The following is an 18,137-nucleotide window of genomic DNA, read 5'->3' on the forward strand; positions in this document are numbered from 1 at the left end:
AAGACTTAACAAACTGCAGAAGGTAGACAAAAAAATGTGTCAAAGATTTGGGGAGTGGGAAGGGAGAAAGTTCAGTCTTAAAGGAAACAGAAGGAAGAATGTTAAATTCAGTTACGAGATTGAGCAGGATGAAAATAAAAAATCAAATAGGATTTGATCGGGAGAAGGAACAAAGGTTTTAAATGGTTCTTGGGAGCTCCCTCAGTTTCTATATGAGGTATAGATAGTGTTCTAGTATTTGGTGACACTGTGTCATCATCTCTTTCTGAAGGCAGAAGCTGTACCTCCTGTGTGTTCTTAAGGGATCTGTATAGTGTTTCATGTGGTGCTTTAAATTCTTGCGTAACAAACTCGGGGCTGTTGTGTGACCTTCTGGATGATCATCTTGCTGGTTTCATTAGATTATGATGAAGATGACTATGATGCTGATTGTGAAGACATTGACTGCAAGTTGATGCCTCCTCCACCTCCACCTCCAGGACCAGTGAAGAAGGATAAGGACCAGGATGCTCTTGCCAGTGGTAAGTAGAGACTGTCTTCTTTTGTCCAAGGAAAAGTTCCATTCATAGATCTAGGCTTTTGAGATACCCATAGGGAGCTATTAAGATTAAGCTGTTAGGAGAGGATACAACTTCTGGAAGTGATTCATACAATTTTCAAATGTTAATGTCAAAGGGAAGTTTTACTTTTAAAACATTTGGCAACAGTATTTTAACAGGTACTCAAGAAAAAGTAGTTTACGTCAGTGGTTCCCAAATCTGGCTGCCCATCACAATCATCCCAAGCCTTACAAAAAAAACAGATTTCTGACTCACCCAGAGAGTCTGATTCTGAAGATCTGGAATAGAGCCCAGGAATTTCCAAGTGTTCTCCCAGTAATTGCTGATGCAACTGAACTGCATGCTAGTATTTGGAAACTACCTGTCTAGATGACTCTCTTTAAAAGAAAGGATTAAATGCGGAAGGCATCCTAGAATGTGCATAAATCATGTAGAGCCAACTACCAGATTCAGAGATTTCCAAGGCAAGGGCTTTAGTGATCTTCTCCACCTTTCCTGTGTCGGCCACTAGTAACTCTGTCCTAGGCTAGGAGATTGCGGAAAGCAGTGTTTTTCATCTCCTGTGTTTTGAGAATTATGTTAGCCTAAATTCCTCCTGTTAGAGTTTTCACCATTTCTGCATTAGTCTGCAGGCTAAATAACATCTGATAATTTTATGTCCTGGATCTTATTTTATGTTAAACAATTTCATTATCATCTTGTGGGCTTAAAAAAAAATTCTTCAGTTTATGGGTCCCCGAACTAGAAATGATAAGGCCCGATTGGTATAAAAGTGTCATATAGTTTTGCTATTGATCACATTCCTTTAATATATGTATAGAAAGTAGTAAATGTAGTAATAGTGTTTGTTTTCTCTCATCACAACCCTAGGGTACCAGGTACAAGGTGAGTTGGGGATGGTGGGAGATAATGAGTTGGAATGAGTTTTCTGGGTTGCATACTAGTGATCTGGGTGCTTGGAACTATATCCCCTGCCAACTGAACCATGCGTATAGCCTAGAGTGGGTACTGGCTGAATCGGAGGAAATATGCTCACAGTTACATGCCAAAGGGGTTTCTCTTCCTTGTTGCAGTGTCTGAGGATGGAGAAGGCATCATCTTGCCCTCCATCATTGCCCCTTCCTCTTTGGCCTCAGAGAAAGTGGACTTCAGTAGTTCCTCTGACTCAGAATCTGAGATGGGACCTCAAGAAGCAACACAGGCAGAATCTGAAGATGGAAAGCTGACCCTACCATTGGCTGGGATTATGCAGCATGATGCCACCAAGCTGTTGCCGAGTGTCACAGAACTTTTCCCGGAATTTCGGCCTGGGAAGGTACTTTCCATGGAGAATGCCCACATTGCAAACCACTGACCTCTCCTAAATGCTGAGATATTGAATATAGAATGAATAAAGTTTACAAGTTTCCTTATTCAATGACATTGTATTGGGTCTTTTTTAAAAAAGTCATATGCATTGATGATGATACTTGTGTTTTACGTAGTTCTCGTTAGAAATTGTCCTTGTTGCCTTAAAAGAACTAGTCCAAGTTGTTAAGGGATGCTTCTTTACTTCCTTGGTAGATGTTGTAACTCTGAGTTCAGCACTCCTCAGTCCCTCCTCCACAGCCAAGTAGACCCCTCAAGGGAGTTTGCAGACCCGGATGCTGCTGTTTTCCTATTTGATACTGAGTCTTTGAGTCTCTGTGTTCTAGGTATTACGCTTCCTACGTCTTTTCGGACCAGGGAAGAATGTCCCATCTGTTTGGCGGAGTGCTCGGAGAAAGAGGAAAAAGAAGCACCGGGAGCTGATACAGGAAGAGCAGATCCAGGAGATGGAGTGCTCAGTAGAGTCAGAAGTCAGCCAGAAGTCTCTGTGGAACTATGACTACGCTCCACCACCGCCTCCAGAGCAGTGTCTCTCTGATGATGAAGTAGGCAAAATAGAGACCTGGGATTGAGACCTACAAGAGGAACAAATGAGTTCTTCCCTAGCTTATGTCTAAATTGGAAATACCACCTTAGCAGGCAGAGTCCTGTGCTGATTATGAATGAGTAATCGTGAGTTCAGTCTTAGTGGCTGTCCCTTCTCTATTAGAGTAGAGAAGTATTGCAGGCCTGCAGTTGGTGGTACACGCACTGGTGAATAAGAGTTTGAATGATAGGCAGAGTGTGCCCTGATCTAGCTCCATTGTTCCCATTCTAATTCCAGTCCTGTTGAAGAATCATCCTTATAGTTCCCCTGACTTCCCTTCCTGACTGCGGACTCCCTATAGCCCTAGGACATCTGGGATCAGGAAAGGCTCCTCCCCTCCTGCTTTGTTCTCTTACAGATTACGATGATGGCTCCTGTTGAGTCCAAGTTTTCCCAGTCAACTGGAGATACAGATAAAGTGACCGATACCAAACCAAGAGTGGCTGAGTGGCGTTACGGGCCTGCTCGACTGTGGTATGATATGCTGGGTGTCCCTGAAGATGGCAGTGGGTTTGATTATGGCTTCAAACTGAGAAAAATGGACCACGAACCTGTGATGAAATGTAGACTGATTGAGGTAAGTGACGCTGATATGTAAGAAAGGCATCTGCGCCCAGGGCCCTCTCCGTTTTACTTAACTTTGCTTTCTAGTTGGGTAGATGCCAGGCAGGGTGTCTTCGGTGGGAGATGGAGGTTCTAAGCCTTGTGCTTGTTAAGGTATGTCGCCCTGGCAGCTAGGCCCCATTGCAAGGGTTCTGTTTGGGCAGTTAGTGCTGTGCTGGACCAGGAGTGGGAAGAGGCAGACATTGCTCCATCATCAGGTTCTTCTTTCAAGTCAGGGACCACATTCGATGTGTCTGATGGGGGATCTGGAGTGGAAACTTTGACCAGTGACCATTCAGGGATTTGTTCCTTCTCCGTTTCTGTAGGACTTCAGGAAACTTGAGGAAAACAGCACTGACCTTCTGGCTGATGAAAACTTCCTGATGGTGACACAGCTGCATTGGGAAGATGATATCATCTGGGACGGGGAGGATGTCAAACACAAAGGAACAAAACCTCAGCGTGCAAGCCTGGCAGGCTGGCTTCCTTCCAGCATGACGAGGAATGCCATGGCCTACAATGTTCAGCAAGGTGCGCTTCTGTGCTGGCCATGTCTGGCACACTGCCCTTTATCCCTGTCATCCTGAGGGCGTTCAGCTGTGCTCTCTGCTGCTGCTGAGGGGCAGCAGAAAGGTTTCGACCTGAGCCCTGATTCTAGTCCGTAATAAGTTGTACACTATATTTTTTTAAGATTTTATTTATTTATTTGACAGAGAGAGACACAGCGAGAGTGGGAACACACACAGGGGGAGTGGGAGAGGGAGAAGCAGGCTTCCTACTGAGCAAGGAGTCCGATGGGGGCTCGATCCCAAGGACCCCGGGATCATGACCCGAGCCGAAGGCAGATGCTCAATGACTGAGCCGCCCAGGTGCCCCTTAGTTGTACACTATTTACAAGCTAGGGTGGACTCTTGATTTCTCATTAGAAAAATATGAAAACCACTTTGAAGTTAATGGTCTTTCCGAACTAGAACAAGGCTTTATCTCTATGGTCTACTTCTGTTTTCAAAGCCAGCCCCTTTGTCTTTATCATGCTAGAATTTGCTTTTTCTCTCCTTAAGTATGCAAAAAGAAAAAAAAAAGGTACATCATGCTTAATGTAGACAACTTTGAAAATAGCATACAGTGTCAAAAATCACTGATAATCCAGCTATCCAGAGATGATCGACTATTAACTTTTTGGTGTATTTTGGTTTTCTGTCTTCTGTGTGTGTGTGTGTAGTTGAGCTCATTTCTGTAGACAGTTTTGTATACTGTGCTTCTCACTTGATAGCAGTATTCTATGTCATTCAAAGTTCTTCATAAAAATGTTTAATGACATGGGAAACAAAACAGTGGCATATATGATACCCTGTTTTGTAAGTGGGGGGAAAAAAAGCACACTATATAATCATAGAAAGCCGACTGAAAGGAAATGCACTATGGGATTCACAGTGGTTATTTCTGGTTTGTGAGATCACAGACAGCTTCAGTTTCCTTTATATTTTTCTGTATTTCCCTTCAGTTACCCTCGATTACTTTCATAATCCGGAGGAAAACAAAAATGTCTTAATTCTTAAATCTAAGGAAGAGGTTTTTTTCCTTCTCTTGTTCTATCTAAAAGCTTTGCTGGTTGCATTGTATTCTTATATGGATGTTTTCATCATTTACCAATAGTTATTGTATTTTTTATATATATCTAAATTACCATTTATTGTTAGTATATTTTACCATATTATTTATTACCATGATTTCTTTAGCCAGTCCCTTATTAAACACACTTAGCTGTTTAAATTTTGAGTCTTATGAAAAATATTGCAGTGAACATTTTGTCTGCAACTATTTTTAAAGGGAGAAATACACTGTGTACACTAGTCTCCTTTTCAGTAGCCGCATGAATAACTTTTTACTAACATTTGCTCCTTTTCCCTTTGCTGGAATCATGATTGAAAGGGGCATAGTTGGGGCGCCTGAGTGGCTCCATCGTTAAGCGTCTGCCTTTGGTTCAGGTCATGATCACAGGGTCCTGGGATCGAGCCCCGCATTGGGCTCCCTGCTCCGCAGGAAGCCTGCTTCTCCCTCTCCCGCTCACCCTGCTTGTGTTTCCTCTCTCGCTGTCTCTCTCTCTCTCTCTCTCTCAAATAAATAAATAAATAAATCTTAAAAAAAAAAAGGGGGGCATAGTGTTTTGTCTCTTATTGAGTGTTTCCTCCTCTTTTGAGTAGGTTTTGCAGCCACCCTGGATGATGACAAGCCTTGGTACTCTATCTTTCCTATTGACAATGAGGAGCTGGTGTATGGGCGCTGGGAGGACAATATCATTTGGGATGCTCAGGCCATGCCCCGGCTGTTGGAACCTCCTGTTTTGACACTTGATCCCAATGATGAGAACCTCATTTTGGGTATGGTATTGTCGGACCAGTGTTCCTTCTCTAATTGACAGCTTGCTGCTAATGTCAAGGGACGAGGAGATCAGAAAAGTTGGGAAGGTCAAGACTAGAAGCTTCTCGGGGGCGCCTGGCTGGCTCATTCAGTGGAGAGGTGACTCTTTGATCTCAGGGTCGTGAGTTCCAGCCTCACATTGGGTGTGGAGCCTACTTTTAAAAATAAATGAAAAGACTAGAACTTTTAGGTAGCAGTTGAGAAAGCAAAGTTGTGGCTGTTTCTAGTATTTCTGTTTTGCTTAGGGAAAACTCATAATGTAGGAATATTGAAAAGTAGTACCTTTGAGATTCCAGGAGTGTAGTTTGTTTGAATCATCTACTAGAAGTGGTCTGGGGTGGGATGAGAGATCTGGTTAGGAAGTGCAAAGATATCTGTTGGGAAGGTGAATCTTCAGGGATAGTATCTCCAGAGTGACTTTTGTTTCATCCTTAGAAATTCCTGATGAAAAGGAAGAGGCCACCTCCAACTCCCCCTCCAAGGAAAGTAAGAAGGAATCATCTCTGAAGAAGAGTCGAATTCTGTTAGGGAAAACAGGGGTCATCAAAGAGGAACCACAGCAGGTCTGCGGAGGGAGAAGGGACCCCAGGGTGTTTAGAAGAACAGAGAAAGGTAATGGAGAAGGGTAGTCTGACTAAAATTTATTTGATACCTCTTTGATGTCTCATCATTAGAACATGTCTCAGCCAGAAGTGAAAGATCCATGGAATCTCTCCAATGATGAATATTACTACCCTAAGCAGCAGGGTCTTCGAGGCACCTTTGGAGGAAATATTATCCAGGTAAAGGTAGCATTTTTTTCTGTGATGGATGGGAACCACTGCCTTGTTTTGATGGAGGATATGGGTAAATCTTGCCTAGGCTGGAGATAGTATTTAATTTGAACCCTGTATTTCCTGTCTTAGCACTCGATTCCTGCTGTGGAATTAAGGCAGCCCTTCTTTCCTACCCATATGGGGCCCATCAAACTTCGGCAGTTCCATCGCCCACCTCTGAAGAAGTACTCCTTCGGGGCACTCTCTCAGCCAGGTCCCCACTCAGTCCAGCCCTTGCTAAAACACATCAAAAAGAAGGCTAAGGTATGACTGAACTCTGTTTAGAAAAAAAAAAAAAACAGCTGTAAAAGACGGTAGAGTACAAATTGGGGAAACGGACATGATACTAATATCGATGATATTAGGGAATTACTTTTTTCTCAGATGGAATGTTGTTAAAGTTATTTAGGAGAATATCCTTATTCTTAGGGGATGCATGTGAAAATACTTAAGGGTGAAGTGTCATGATGACTGCAGCTTTCAAAAATGATTCAGGGGGCGCCTGGTGGCTCAGTCGGTTAAGCGTCTGCCTTCGGCTCAGGTCATGATCCCAGGGTTCTGGGATCGAGCCCTGCATTGGGCTCCCTGCTCAGCAGAGAGCCTGCTTCTCTCCCTCTGCCTGCCGCTCCCCCTGCTTGTGCACGCACCTTCTCTCTCTGTCAAATAAATAAAATCTTTAAAAAATGATTCAGCAAAATCTGTAGAGATAATTTTAGATAAAACAAATAATGTAAGATACAAAGGTATATCTAGGTGGTGGGATAGTAAGTGTTCATAGTGTCAACTTCATGGTTGAAAGTTTTTACAATGAAGTTTAAAAAAAAGGCAAGGCAAAATCATTTTTGGTGTCATAGTCTCAGAATGAACATCAGTTTGCAGTTCTTGTCCTGTCAGGAGCTGAACTGTATTCTCTTTGTTCTGGGCAGATGAGAGAACAAGAGAGACAAGCTTCTGGTGGTGGAGAGATGTTTTTTATGCGCACACCTCAGGACCTCACAGGCAAAGATGGAGATCTTATTCTTGCAGAATACAGTGAGGAAAATGGACCATTAATGATGCAGGTTGGCATGGCAACCAAGATAAAAAACTACTATAAGCGGGTGAGTGTCTGAGAAAACATTTGTTACTAATATAGTTGTCATTACATATCCAGCAATAGTCTGCGAACATATATTTTGTCTTTTTTATGCTGTAAGTTTTTTGGGAGAAAGAAATGATATCTTTTTTGTAGTTAGTAATATTACTAAAATGCTATGCTCAAGGAATATTTTGTGTCGGTTTATTGATTCTAGTCTGTGATAGTAACTGGGTCTTCTGTGTTCCTTCTAGAAACCTGGAAAAGATCCTGGAGCCCCAGATTGTAAATATGGAGAAACTGTTTACTGCCATACATCTCCCTTCCTGGGCTCTCTCCATCCTGGCCAGTTACTGCAGGTGAGGGATTCTTTCCTGTTAACAACTCTTTCCTAAGGAACTTGACAGGTGAGGAGCTAGTGAGCCCAGAAAGAACCAATTCTAGTTGATTGAGGTACTATTTATATATCAAGTATGGGGAGGATCAGTATAATCCCCAAATGATTATAATCTCCAAATTTTCTTTTTTTTTTAAGTTTTTTTTTTTTAAGATTTTATTTATTTATTCATGAGAGACAGAGAGAGAGAGAGAGAGAGAAGCAGAGGGAGAAGCAGGCTCACTGCTGAGCAGGGAGCCCAATGCGGGACTTGATCCCAGGACCCTGGGATCATGACCTGAGCCGAAGGCAGACGCTTAACCATCTGAGCCACCCAGGTGCCCTCCAGATTTTCTTTTGATCTTTTTATTAAAACTGGCTCCTAATAAGGTTATTTGTAAACCAAATTTGAAATAGTTTTTGGAAAACACACACTGGTAAGAAGTCCAGAAACATCTGGGTGGCATACGGAAGTCAACCTGGGATTAATAATTTACTGTAGTTAACTAATGAGTATTTAATTTGTACCTGCAGAATTGGTATATTTTCATTGTATTAGTCATGATCATTTTGAGATACTAAAGCACACCTGAACCATGCCATTTACAGTCCTTAGCCATAGTAAAGTGTTTCCCACCCCCCGCATTTTGTTGGTTGGGTGTAGAGAGGCCTTCTGATGACAGAGCTTTTACATGTTGTGTTAAAGGGAAGTACAGAGGTGCACGAATGATGTGAGGACATCTCTAGCACTCTCCTACCTTGTTTTTTGTCCTCCATTTCTCTTGGTAGTCTTAACCACTTTTCCTCTTCGTACAGCTAGTGTATTCTATTACTAGTATTGCTTACTCTCCCAAAGGCTCTGTAGACTGTTCCTGGCCTTTCTCTCCCTATAACTTTCTGTTGTGGCTACTTTTATAGTCTCTTAAAGATTCTTTTTTATCGGGGCGCCTGGGTGGCTCAATTGGTTAAGCGTCTGCCTTCGGCTCAGGTCATGATCCCGGGGGTCCTGGGATTGAGCCCCGCATTACATCAGGCTCCCTGCTCAGTGGGGAGTCCTCTTCTCCCTCTCCCTCTGCTGCTCCCCCTGCTTGTGCTTTCTCTCACTCTCTCCCCCGCTCTCTGTCAAATAAATAAATAAAATCTTTAAAAAAAAATCCTCTTTTATCTTCTGTAATTGTTTTTCTCCCCATTTCACACTTAAAATTTTCTTTTTTTCCCCCCACACTTAGAATTTTCTATCCACATCCATATATTGAAGGTTTTCTTTCTTTCTGTCCTCCTTTGATTTTCCGAGAAGTCTTTCTTTCGAATCACAGGCTTGATTGGTTGCTATCTGGCTGCTACTTAAGCTTAAATGTTCCTGTCCTGTGTGTTTAGTCTGTCTTTTCTAGCATACTTTCTACTCCCATTAGTTTTGGTTTTGTCATTTTATTAATTTATTTAACAAATGTTTTGGTGTTACCTATATTCTGTCAGGAGCTATGCTGGGCCTAAGGTGGTAATATACTACTTGTTAGTTTACAGAGTCCTTTTCATATGTAATCCTAGCAATCCTACAAGGTATAGGCATTTTAAAGTATCTCTATTTTGTAGATGAGGACAGTTAAGCTCAGAGATATTAAATAACTAATCTGACGTCATACAGTGAGTAGCAGAGTCAGTGTCATCTGAATCCAAATCCTGTAGTTTTCCCTACTACTGACTCAAAAAAGTAGCCAGTGGGTAAAAATTTACTTTCTAATCCTGTTTGACATTCCATATTCCAGTTTGTTTATATTACTGGATAGGTTTTAGATGGCATCATGGGGATGGGAGAGCAAACAAGCTTGATTTTCCTTTCTCCTCCTTAGTTGACTAAATTTCCTAGGACTTCTCTGTATATAACTTTTGTGTTTTTACCTTTGTTAGGCATTTGAGAACAATCTTTTTCGTGCCCCAATTTACCTTCATAAGATGCCAGAAACTGACTTCCTTATCATTCGGACAAGACAAGGTTACTATATTCGGGAATTAGTGGATATTTTTGTGGTCGGCCAGCAGTGCCCCTTGTTTGAAGTTCCTGGGCCCAACTCCAAAAGGGCTAATACACATATTCGAGACTTTCTCCAGGTAAGAATGTCAGAATAGGGAGGTGGGTCAGGATGCACATAACAGAGTATTGTGGATTTGGGGGCACATCAGGAAAGATCAAAATACATAGGGGCTTAGCAGGGGAAGGAGCCCTGGCGAGCACTTTTGTCCTCTGTTTTGCCAAATGAAAAACATTCGGTTTGTTGGGCAGGTTTTTATTTACCGCCTCTTCTGGAAGAGTAAAGATCGGCCACGGCGGATCCGAATGGAAGATATAAAAAAAGCCTTTCCTTCTCACTCAGAAAGTAGCATCCGGAAGAGGCTAAAGCTCTGCGCTGACTTCAAACGCACAGGTCATCACTTGTGACTAATTATTTGTTCTCTCTGTCTCTTTCTAAGAAAGGGATTATGGCTTTCAGTGAAAGGATAAACATACAGCTCACAGATTTAGAAATTGATAGTCATCAAAAGAGGGAAGTAGTAAATCTAATTATGGAGGCTCTGATTGCGTTTTGATTTGTGCCTGCCAGGAAATTCATTGTATGTTGGATGTCATGAAGTGCAGGAAACCTAGCAGCAGGGGTTTTCTTTGGCAGTCAGGCTAACTGTGGCTAGACCTTCTGGGACATCGTGTGGTTCAGTCTCGGTTTGTTATCCTTGTTGCTGTCAGTGGAAGGGCCTTTGGAATGCAGAATGGTCTCATTCTCTCTACTTTTTCTAGGGATGGACTCAAACTGGTGGGTGTTGAAGTCTGATTTTCGTTTACCAACTGAAGAGGAGATCAGAGCTATGGTGTCTCCAGAGCAGTGCTGTGCTTATTATAGCATGATAGCCGCAGAGCAGCGACTGAAGGTGAACACCTTCCTCTTAGGCGCTGCCTGTGCGCGTGGGTTTGTTTCAGAGAGCTGAGGATGAAGACTGTCCTCACTGGTTTAGAAACAATGGTTACTAGATTATTAACTGGTTACTTAAAAATTCAAGCTCTGAGGTACTCTGTGTATGTTGGTTCGGAGGAAAACTACAGCATAGCTAAGTGTCAGTGGGAAGGCTTAATGAGGGACTTAGGGCATATTGTTTCATCCATTTGGGTGGTGACTTTAAACTGTGTTCTTTACAAGACAGGTGTGTAAACAGGGCAAATACTTCAAGGTTGTTTTCCATAGCCTTCCAGGAGGGCAGAGGTGATGGTGCTGGACATGTGCTATGGAGAAGCACAATATCCTTCTCAGGCCCAAACAGGAAAGATCTAGCCGGGCTGAGATAGTGCAGCTACACCACTGAGTTAATGAGTCTGCGGTAATGAGCATCTCTACTTAGCTTCCTTTATGGTCCTTAACTATCCATATATCAGCTGGCAAGTTCTCTGAAATGTAATGTATCTTCTGATAGCCTACGGATGTAGAGTGGTGACAGAGACAGTGAAGACTTTACAGAATCCATTCTCTATGCAAAAGTGTACTTTGATATTCTGTACTTGGTACTTAATGAAACTTGTACTTTGTGTTTTCTGATTTATTGATTGGTTAACGCTTAGATTTGTGCTCTTCCAGGATGCTGGCTATGGTGAGAAGTCCTTTTTTGCTCCAGAAGAAGAAAATGAGGAAGATTTCCAGATGAAGATTGATGATGAGGTAAGGCTTTACACTAATTTTTTTTTAAAGATTTTATTTATTTGACAGAGACATAGCGAGAGAGGGAACACAAGCAGGGGGAGTGGGAGAGGGAGAAGCAGGCTTCCCGCGGAGCAGGGAGCCCATTGTGGGGCTCGATCCCAGGGTCCTGGGATCATGACCTGAGCCGAAGGCAAACGCTTAACGACTGAGCCACCCAGGTGCCCCGTGAGAACTCTTTTCGTCTTGCAAAACTGAAACTCTATTACCCATTAAATGACAAGTCCCCATTTCTTCCTCCCCCAGCCTCTGCAACCACCATTCTATTTTCTGTCTCTATGAATTTTACTACTCTAGGTACTTCCCCTAAGTGGAATCATACAGTATTGTTTTTGTGTGACTGGTTTGTTTTATCCAGCATGATATCCTCAAAGTTCATGCATGTTGTAACATATATCAGAATTTCCTTCCTTTTTAAGGCTGAATAACATTCCACTGTGTGTATATACTACATTTCGTTTATCCATTCATCCACCGATGGACATTTGGGTTGCTTCCACCTCTTGATATTGTGAGTAGTGCTGCTGTGAACATGGGTATGCAGATCTCTCTTCAAGATTCTGTTTTCTGTCCTTTTGTATATATACCCAGAAGTGGATTACTGGATCACATGGTAGTTCTATTTTTAGTTTTTTGAGCAAACTCCATACTTAACTTTCTTCAAAGCAGCTGCAGCATTTTATGTTCCTATCAATGGTATATAAGAATTTCAATTTCTCCACATTCTTGCCAACACTTGTTATTTTTTTGATAGTAGCCATTCTAATGGTTGTGAGGTGGTATCTCACTGTGGTTTTGATTTACATTTCCCTAATGATTAGTGATGTTGAGCCATCTTTTCGTGTACTTGACATTTGTATATCTTCTTCTGAGAAAGGTCTATTCAAGTCCTTTGCTTATTTTTGAATCGGGTTATTTGGTTTTCGTTGTTGAGTTGTAGGAGTTCTTTATAAATTCTGGATATTAATCTCTCATCAGATACATGCTGTGCAAATATTTTCTCCCATAGGTTGCCTTTTCATTCTGTTGTGTCCTTTGATGCAGAGAAGTTTTTAATTGAGATATAGTCCGGTGTATCTAATTTTACTTTCGTTGCTTGTGCTTTTCATTCCATATCCAAGAAATCATTGCCAAAACCAGTGTCATGGTTTTTCCTCTATGTTTTCTTCTAAGAGTTTTATATTTTTAATTCTTATACTTAGGTCTTTGATCCATTGTGAGTTATATAGGAAAATATTTCCGACGGATGAAGTATAAAATGACACCCGATGGCACCAGATTAGGTTGTCGCTACCTGAGCAGCCACACCCATTCAAACTAGCTTTCCACAATACTGCCCTCATTCCCAGTTAGGGAAGACGCCAAAAGCTAAGGGCGGAGGTATGCTTTCTTCCTTTGCCTTGTTAGCTATGGCACGCCACATTGTATTTACTTTTAGGTCAGGACACTCCTTCATTTTTTTGGGCTTCTTCTCAGGAGGACCCTTAAGCTTCTCCTTTTCCTGGTTCCGCTTAAGCCGCCTAAGTTGCTCTTGAATCCTCCGCCGTTCCTTCCGCATCTCTTCCCGATGCTGTTCATCAAAAAGGGCAAACTTCCGACTGAATAGCAAGGGGGAAAAATATCACAGGACCGTAAGCAAAGCTAAACCAAGACGACTGTCCTGATAGCTAAACACCTCAGAACTAAAGTAATGCATCCGGACAGAAATAAAAGGGGCTACCTGCATTCCCATCTCCCCCACTCATCAGCCTTCCATGTGCAGAGCGGCACCTCTCTCAGGATGAGACGTCCTGAGTCATCCCTAAGATTTTTGCCAACCAACCACAAGGCAAAGGACCCAGGTGGAACTGAAAACATGCCTTTATTTTGGAGCAGATTTGGAACTCACCCTGTGATTTGCAAGAACTACCAGACTATTTTCCACAGTGATTGCATTATTTTTACATCCCTATTAGCAATGTATGAGAGTTCTGGTTTTTCCACATCCTTGTCAACATTTGTTATTTTTATTATTATGGCCCTCCTGTCAGTTGGGAAATGGTCTCTCACTGCTGTTTTGATTTGCATTTCCCTCGTGGCTAAGGGCGTTGAGCATCTTTTCATGTGCTTATTTATCATCCAGACATCTTCTTTGGTCAAGTGTCTGTTCATCTTTTTAGTCCACTTTTATTTTCAATTGGTTGCTTGTTTTTCTTCTCATTGAGTTTTGAGAGTTCTGTATGTATATTCTAGGTCCAACTGCTCTATCAGGTATGTGATTTGCGAAAATTTTCTCCCCGTCTGTGGCTTGTCTTTTAATTGTTTTAACTGTTTTATGAAGAGCAGAAATCCAAATTGTCAGTTTTCTCTGTTTCTTGTGGTTTTGCTATTGTAGCTAAGAAATTTTTATCTAACTCAAGGATGCAAAGATTTTCTTTTATGTTTTCTTCTAAAAGTTTTGTTGTTCTAGGTCTTATGTTCAGATCCCTTTTAATTTTTGTATAGGGTTCAAGGTATAGATTAAGGCTCTTTTTCTTGCGTATGAATGTCCAATTATTCCAGCTACCATTTTTTAAAAAGTTGAATGATGTTTTAAAATAAAAATTTAAAACCAAAATCTGATCATATAACTTTCTTGCCCAAAGACTTCCTTTGGATCCTCACTTTTTTTAGAAAGAAGCTCTTCTCATGATTTACAAGGTGCTACATGGTTTGGGTCTTTTATATAACTCTGATCTCCTCTCATCTGTCACTGTCCATCTCGTACTCTAAGCTCCAAACACACTAAAATTCATTCAGTTCCCCTCAGTTTCTTCCTTTTGCCTGCCAGGATTTTGCACCTGCTTTTCCCTCTGCCTAGGTCATTTTCTTGCCACTCCTCTACCATCTTACCTTCACCTATTTCCTTGGAAACTTCCCCTGACTCCTGCCCTCACTCCCACTGTAGTGGCTCATCATGCTTACTTTCTTTATGTACAGGTAACACTTTTTACTTTCCTATCAATGCACTGATCATGTGCTATTGAATTTGGTTGGTTATTTGTCTCTTCTCACTAACATGAGGTCCATGGGAAAGTAGTCCCTGGCATGTGGTAGGTGTTCAATAAATACCTGTTAAGTCAACAAATGATTGTAAATGAGGTCGGACAGAGTGAGTGAAGAAGCACTGTGGTGTTCTTTTGAGGTTGGAGTGAAAAATGAGTAGATGTCTAAGAATTTCAGAAAGTAAGGATTTTGTCAAATAGCCTTTGAAATTGAATCTTGATTAGCGAATTGGCCACTTTTTAGCTAATCGTGTATACTCTTAATTGGTCTGTGTGGACAAGCACATTCCTCTTGTCTTAATTCCCTGATTATTTTGCAGGGTCATTAAACACTATTCAGGGTCCCAGGAGAGGACAGACCAAACCGGTGGCAGAGGTAGAATGGACCTGGGGTTAAAGCCAGTACTTTGTAAAACATGCTTATCATTTAGTTATAGAATGTATTGGCTATTCTAAAGAAGCCATTTGAGCAGTTGGGCAGTCAAATGCATCATCAACCTCTTTGAGCATCATGAGGGTGGGGCAACACTGTCTTTGAGAATGCTCAGTATATCGCAAGGGATATGGGGCTGAAGGGTACCACTGTTCCGCATATTCCTCCTTACACTGGCTGAGATCTTGATTTCTGTTTAATATCATAACGTAAGTACCATAGAGGGGAAGAAGAGTAAGCTGAATACTGGGCAGCTTTTTATGCAACTGTTGATCTTTGTGGATAATTGAAGAAAGCATCAAATTGTCCATTACTGTAATTATTCTGACCTTCTAAGTATGGCTAGACGTAGAGCAAATGCTTCCCATAGCCCTCAGTCTTTTTCTATACCTCAGGTTCGCACTGCTCCTTGGAACACCACAAGGGCTTTCATTGCTGCCATGAAGGGCAAGTGTCTCCTGGAGGTGACTGGGGTGGCAGATCCTACAGGGTGTGGTGAAGGATTCTCCTATGTCAAGATTCCAAACAAACCAACACAGCAGAAGGTGAGACTGTCTGAAATCCTAGAAACTAAAAATCAAGGGAGGAAGAAATGGAGGTTAAGGAGTGAAAGTGAAGGGGCTGGAGGATCTGGCACTTAAGTTGACAGGATGGCTTAGGTGCCTCCTATAAGGAGTTTAGCTTATTACGATTCTTGCCTATTTTATGTTTGAGATAGGATGATAAGGAGCCTCAGCCAGTGAAGAAGACAGTGACAGGAACAGATGCAGATCTCCGTCGCCTTTCACTGAAAAATGCCAAGCAGCTCCTACGTAAATTTGGCGTGCCTGAAGAAGAGGTGAGCATGGAAGAGGAAAACTTAAGAGTCTCCTAGGGGGGCTTCGTACAGAGAGGGAAAAGTTAGGAGGCAGAGGCAAAGAACTATTTGGATAATTTTGTGGTGTAAGTTGTAGTACACTGGATCTTAGGCACTTTTTCAGGAGTTAGCTTTCCCCGAGCTTTCTGTTTAACCTGCTTTGGGTGATTGTGTTTTTGTTGTTTTTTTTTGGTCTGGCTCTCTGAGTGTGTGCCTTGGTTTATTCTTTGAAATTTCTGATGATTTAGGTTGAAATCTCTGATGATTTAACACAGAACTATACAGAAAATCTGTATGTGTTTGTGTCTGTCTCTCTCGTAGATTAAAAAGCTGTCCCGCTGGGAAGTGATTGACGTAGTCCGCACAATGTCCACAGAGCAGGCGCGCTCTGGAGAGGGGCCCATGAGTAAATTTGCCCGTGGGTCAAGGTTTTCTGTGGCTGAGCATCAAGAGCGTTACAAAGAGGAATGTCAGCGCATCTTTGACCTACAGAACAAGTGTGTTGCTTTAGTGCTGCAGAAAATCCAAGCTGTAAAGGGGAGGGGTCCCAGACACTATATTATAATGAAGAGGAGGTCACCTGATAGTGTGACTAGGTGGTCAGGTATCTGAGATTTCAGGGTGGTATTTGTTCACGATACTGCTAGAACACCTACTCCTTTCAGAGCAACTTGGCAAAGGTTTTGCATTGGCAAGAGGTACTCTAGGTTCCATGGCAACTTTTGTGGCCTACTTGGGCCTGGCAGTTACTACAGTGGTGATAGGGGACAGTGAGTTTTGTTTTATTTTGTTTTTTCCCCAGAAGGCTTACTTTGTGGGAGGATGGTAACGCTCTGTTAAAAATTACCAGTGTGCCGTTTTATTTCTCAGGCTTTCTCTATGAGTTCTGAAAGAGTTGCTGTGCTATTTCAAGTCGGGGAAAACTTAGTAAAGCTTTTCTGTTAAGGCCCCCATGTCTTAGTGGATTTTGGGTATTCCTTTTTAAGGTTGATTTCCCAATTTCCCACTGTTGCCTAAAAGTACATTTCTTCAGCTTTTCATACACTTTCATGTTTCCCCTCATCTTAATTTGTAACATCGTTACAAATTTTTTTCTCTGTTCAGAGTTTTGTCATCAACCGAAGTGTTATCAACTGACACAGACAGCAGCTCAGCTGAAGACAGTGATTTTGAAGAAATGGGAAAGAACATTGAGAACATGTTGCAGAATAAGAAAACCAGCTCTCAGCTGTCACGCGAGCGGGAGGAGCAGGAGCGGAAGGAACTACAGCGGATGCTACTGGGTGAGGGTAGTGGCTTCACAGACAAGAAAGAGAAGGATCGGAAAAGTGTAAATAACCGCAGACTAAGAACTGAGCCAAAGCTGGAGGCAGAAGAAGTAGGGGATAAGTATAGAAAAGCCTGTAGATGAGGTAGAGAGGTGACCACAAACTGGACTGGAGGTTTGTCTGGGGGGCCCAGATTGAAGAGATGCCGCCAACCCACTGCTGCCTCTGTCTGTATCGGGCCTGTCCAAGCCGGGGCTAGCAGTGCTGTACGTCAAGTGAGCTTTCTGGGCATTCGTCCTAGAGGCTAAGAGTTTTTAAAGCAGATTTCGTGGATAAATTTGAGGGGTTGTTCTTGAACCCTCTGAAATCATATGTAAGGTTCTGTGCAAATGTGCCTTTTCTGAGAAGATCCGTGACTTGCAGAAGATTACCAAAGGAGTCCTAGACCCTAAGTAGAGTTAAAAATCACCAACCAAAATTTGCAGAAGTTGAGAGTGGGAATGATAAAGGCCTGAACTGGTTTGGGATATGGATATTGGGCATGAAAAGAGGTGAAAAAATCAAGGTGACCTTAAGATTTCACTCCGGGCTTGCCAGAAAGATGGTGGTACCATTGATTAAAGTAGTAAACTCCAGAGAAAGAAGCAGGTGTGAGAAGGGAAGGTGTAATGTGTGGAGTTTGAGGTCCCCCATGACACTTCCCAGTATAGATGTCAAGCAGGCAAACGAAAACTTGGATGTAGATACTATGAGAGGGAGAGTAAAGGCCGAAGATGGAAATTTAAATGACTGTCCTCACTCCCTGTAGTCCTTTCCTTTGTTTCCTGCTCTCTATAAAAGCCTTGTATAATTTTGTGTTCTGACTACTTTGTAAAGACGTGATAAAGCCTTTCCACCGGGGCGGTCCTAGACCAGCAGTATCCACATCATACGGGAGCTTGTTAGAAATGCAGATTCTCAGGCCTCACCGTAAACCCTACTGAATTGGAATCTAGTGTCAGGTGATTCCTCTT

At 42.1% G+C, this 18,137-nt stretch overlaps 1 protein-coding gene across 11 annotated transcripts in view; it reads left to right on the forward strand.

The window, feature by feature from the left end:
• TAF1 (TATA-box binding protein associated factor 1) overlaps nt 1-18,137 on the forward strand; it is a 72,391-nt gene that overhangs the window by 4,704 nt on the left and 49,550 nt on the right. For 8 of the 11 annotated variants that reach the window (XR_012376134.1, XR_003204728.2, XM_073885873.1 and 5 more), the window contains exons 4-22: nt 402-521; nt 1,634-1,875; nt 2,255-2,473; nt 2,873-3,091; nt 3,444-3,648; nt 5,322-5,498; nt 5,974-6,101; nt 6,213-6,320; nt 6,444-6,617; nt 7,280-7,453; nt 7,683-7,787; nt 9,713-9,913; nt 10,086-10,227; nt 10,596-10,726; nt 11,425-11,505; nt 15,396-15,545; nt 15,719-15,838; nt 16,178-16,353; nt 16,961-17,139. Coding sequence is in view for 9 of the 11 variants with exons in the window: in XM_073885873.1 (XP_073741974.1) it covers nt 402-521; nt 1,634-1,875; nt 2,255-2,473; nt 2,873-3,091; nt 3,444-3,648; nt 5,322-5,498; nt 5,974-6,101; nt 6,213-6,320; nt 6,444-6,617; nt 7,280-7,453; nt 7,683-7,787; nt 9,713-9,913; nt 10,086-10,227; nt 10,596-10,726; nt 11,425-11,505; nt 15,396-15,545; nt 15,719-15,838; nt 16,178-16,353; nt 16,961-17,139 (3,051 nt within the window). In the remaining 2 variants the exon portion in view is untranslated. The remainder of the gene's footprint in view (nt 1-401; nt 522-1,633; nt 1,876-2,254; nt 2,474-2,872; nt 3,092-3,443; nt 3,649-5,321; nt 5,499-5,973; nt 6,102-6,212; nt 6,321-6,443; nt 6,618-7,279; nt 7,454-7,682; nt 7,788-9,712; nt 9,914-10,085; nt 10,228-10,595; nt 10,727-11,424; nt 11,506-15,395; nt 15,546-15,718; nt 15,839-16,177; nt 16,354-16,960; nt 17,140-18,137) is intronic. The other 3 variants (XM_025853202.2, XM_025853336.2, XM_073885875.1) reach the window with 2 other exon arrangements.

This window comes from Callorhinus ursinus, unplaced genomic scaffold (assembly GCF_003265705.2).
Source record: "Callorhinus ursinus isolate GAN/ISIS: 27379988/994484 unplaced genomic scaffold, GSC_fseal_2.0 scaffold66, whole genome shotgun sequence".
NCBI lineage: Eukaryota > Metazoa > Chordata > Mammalia > Carnivora > Otariidae > Callorhinus > Callorhinus ursinus.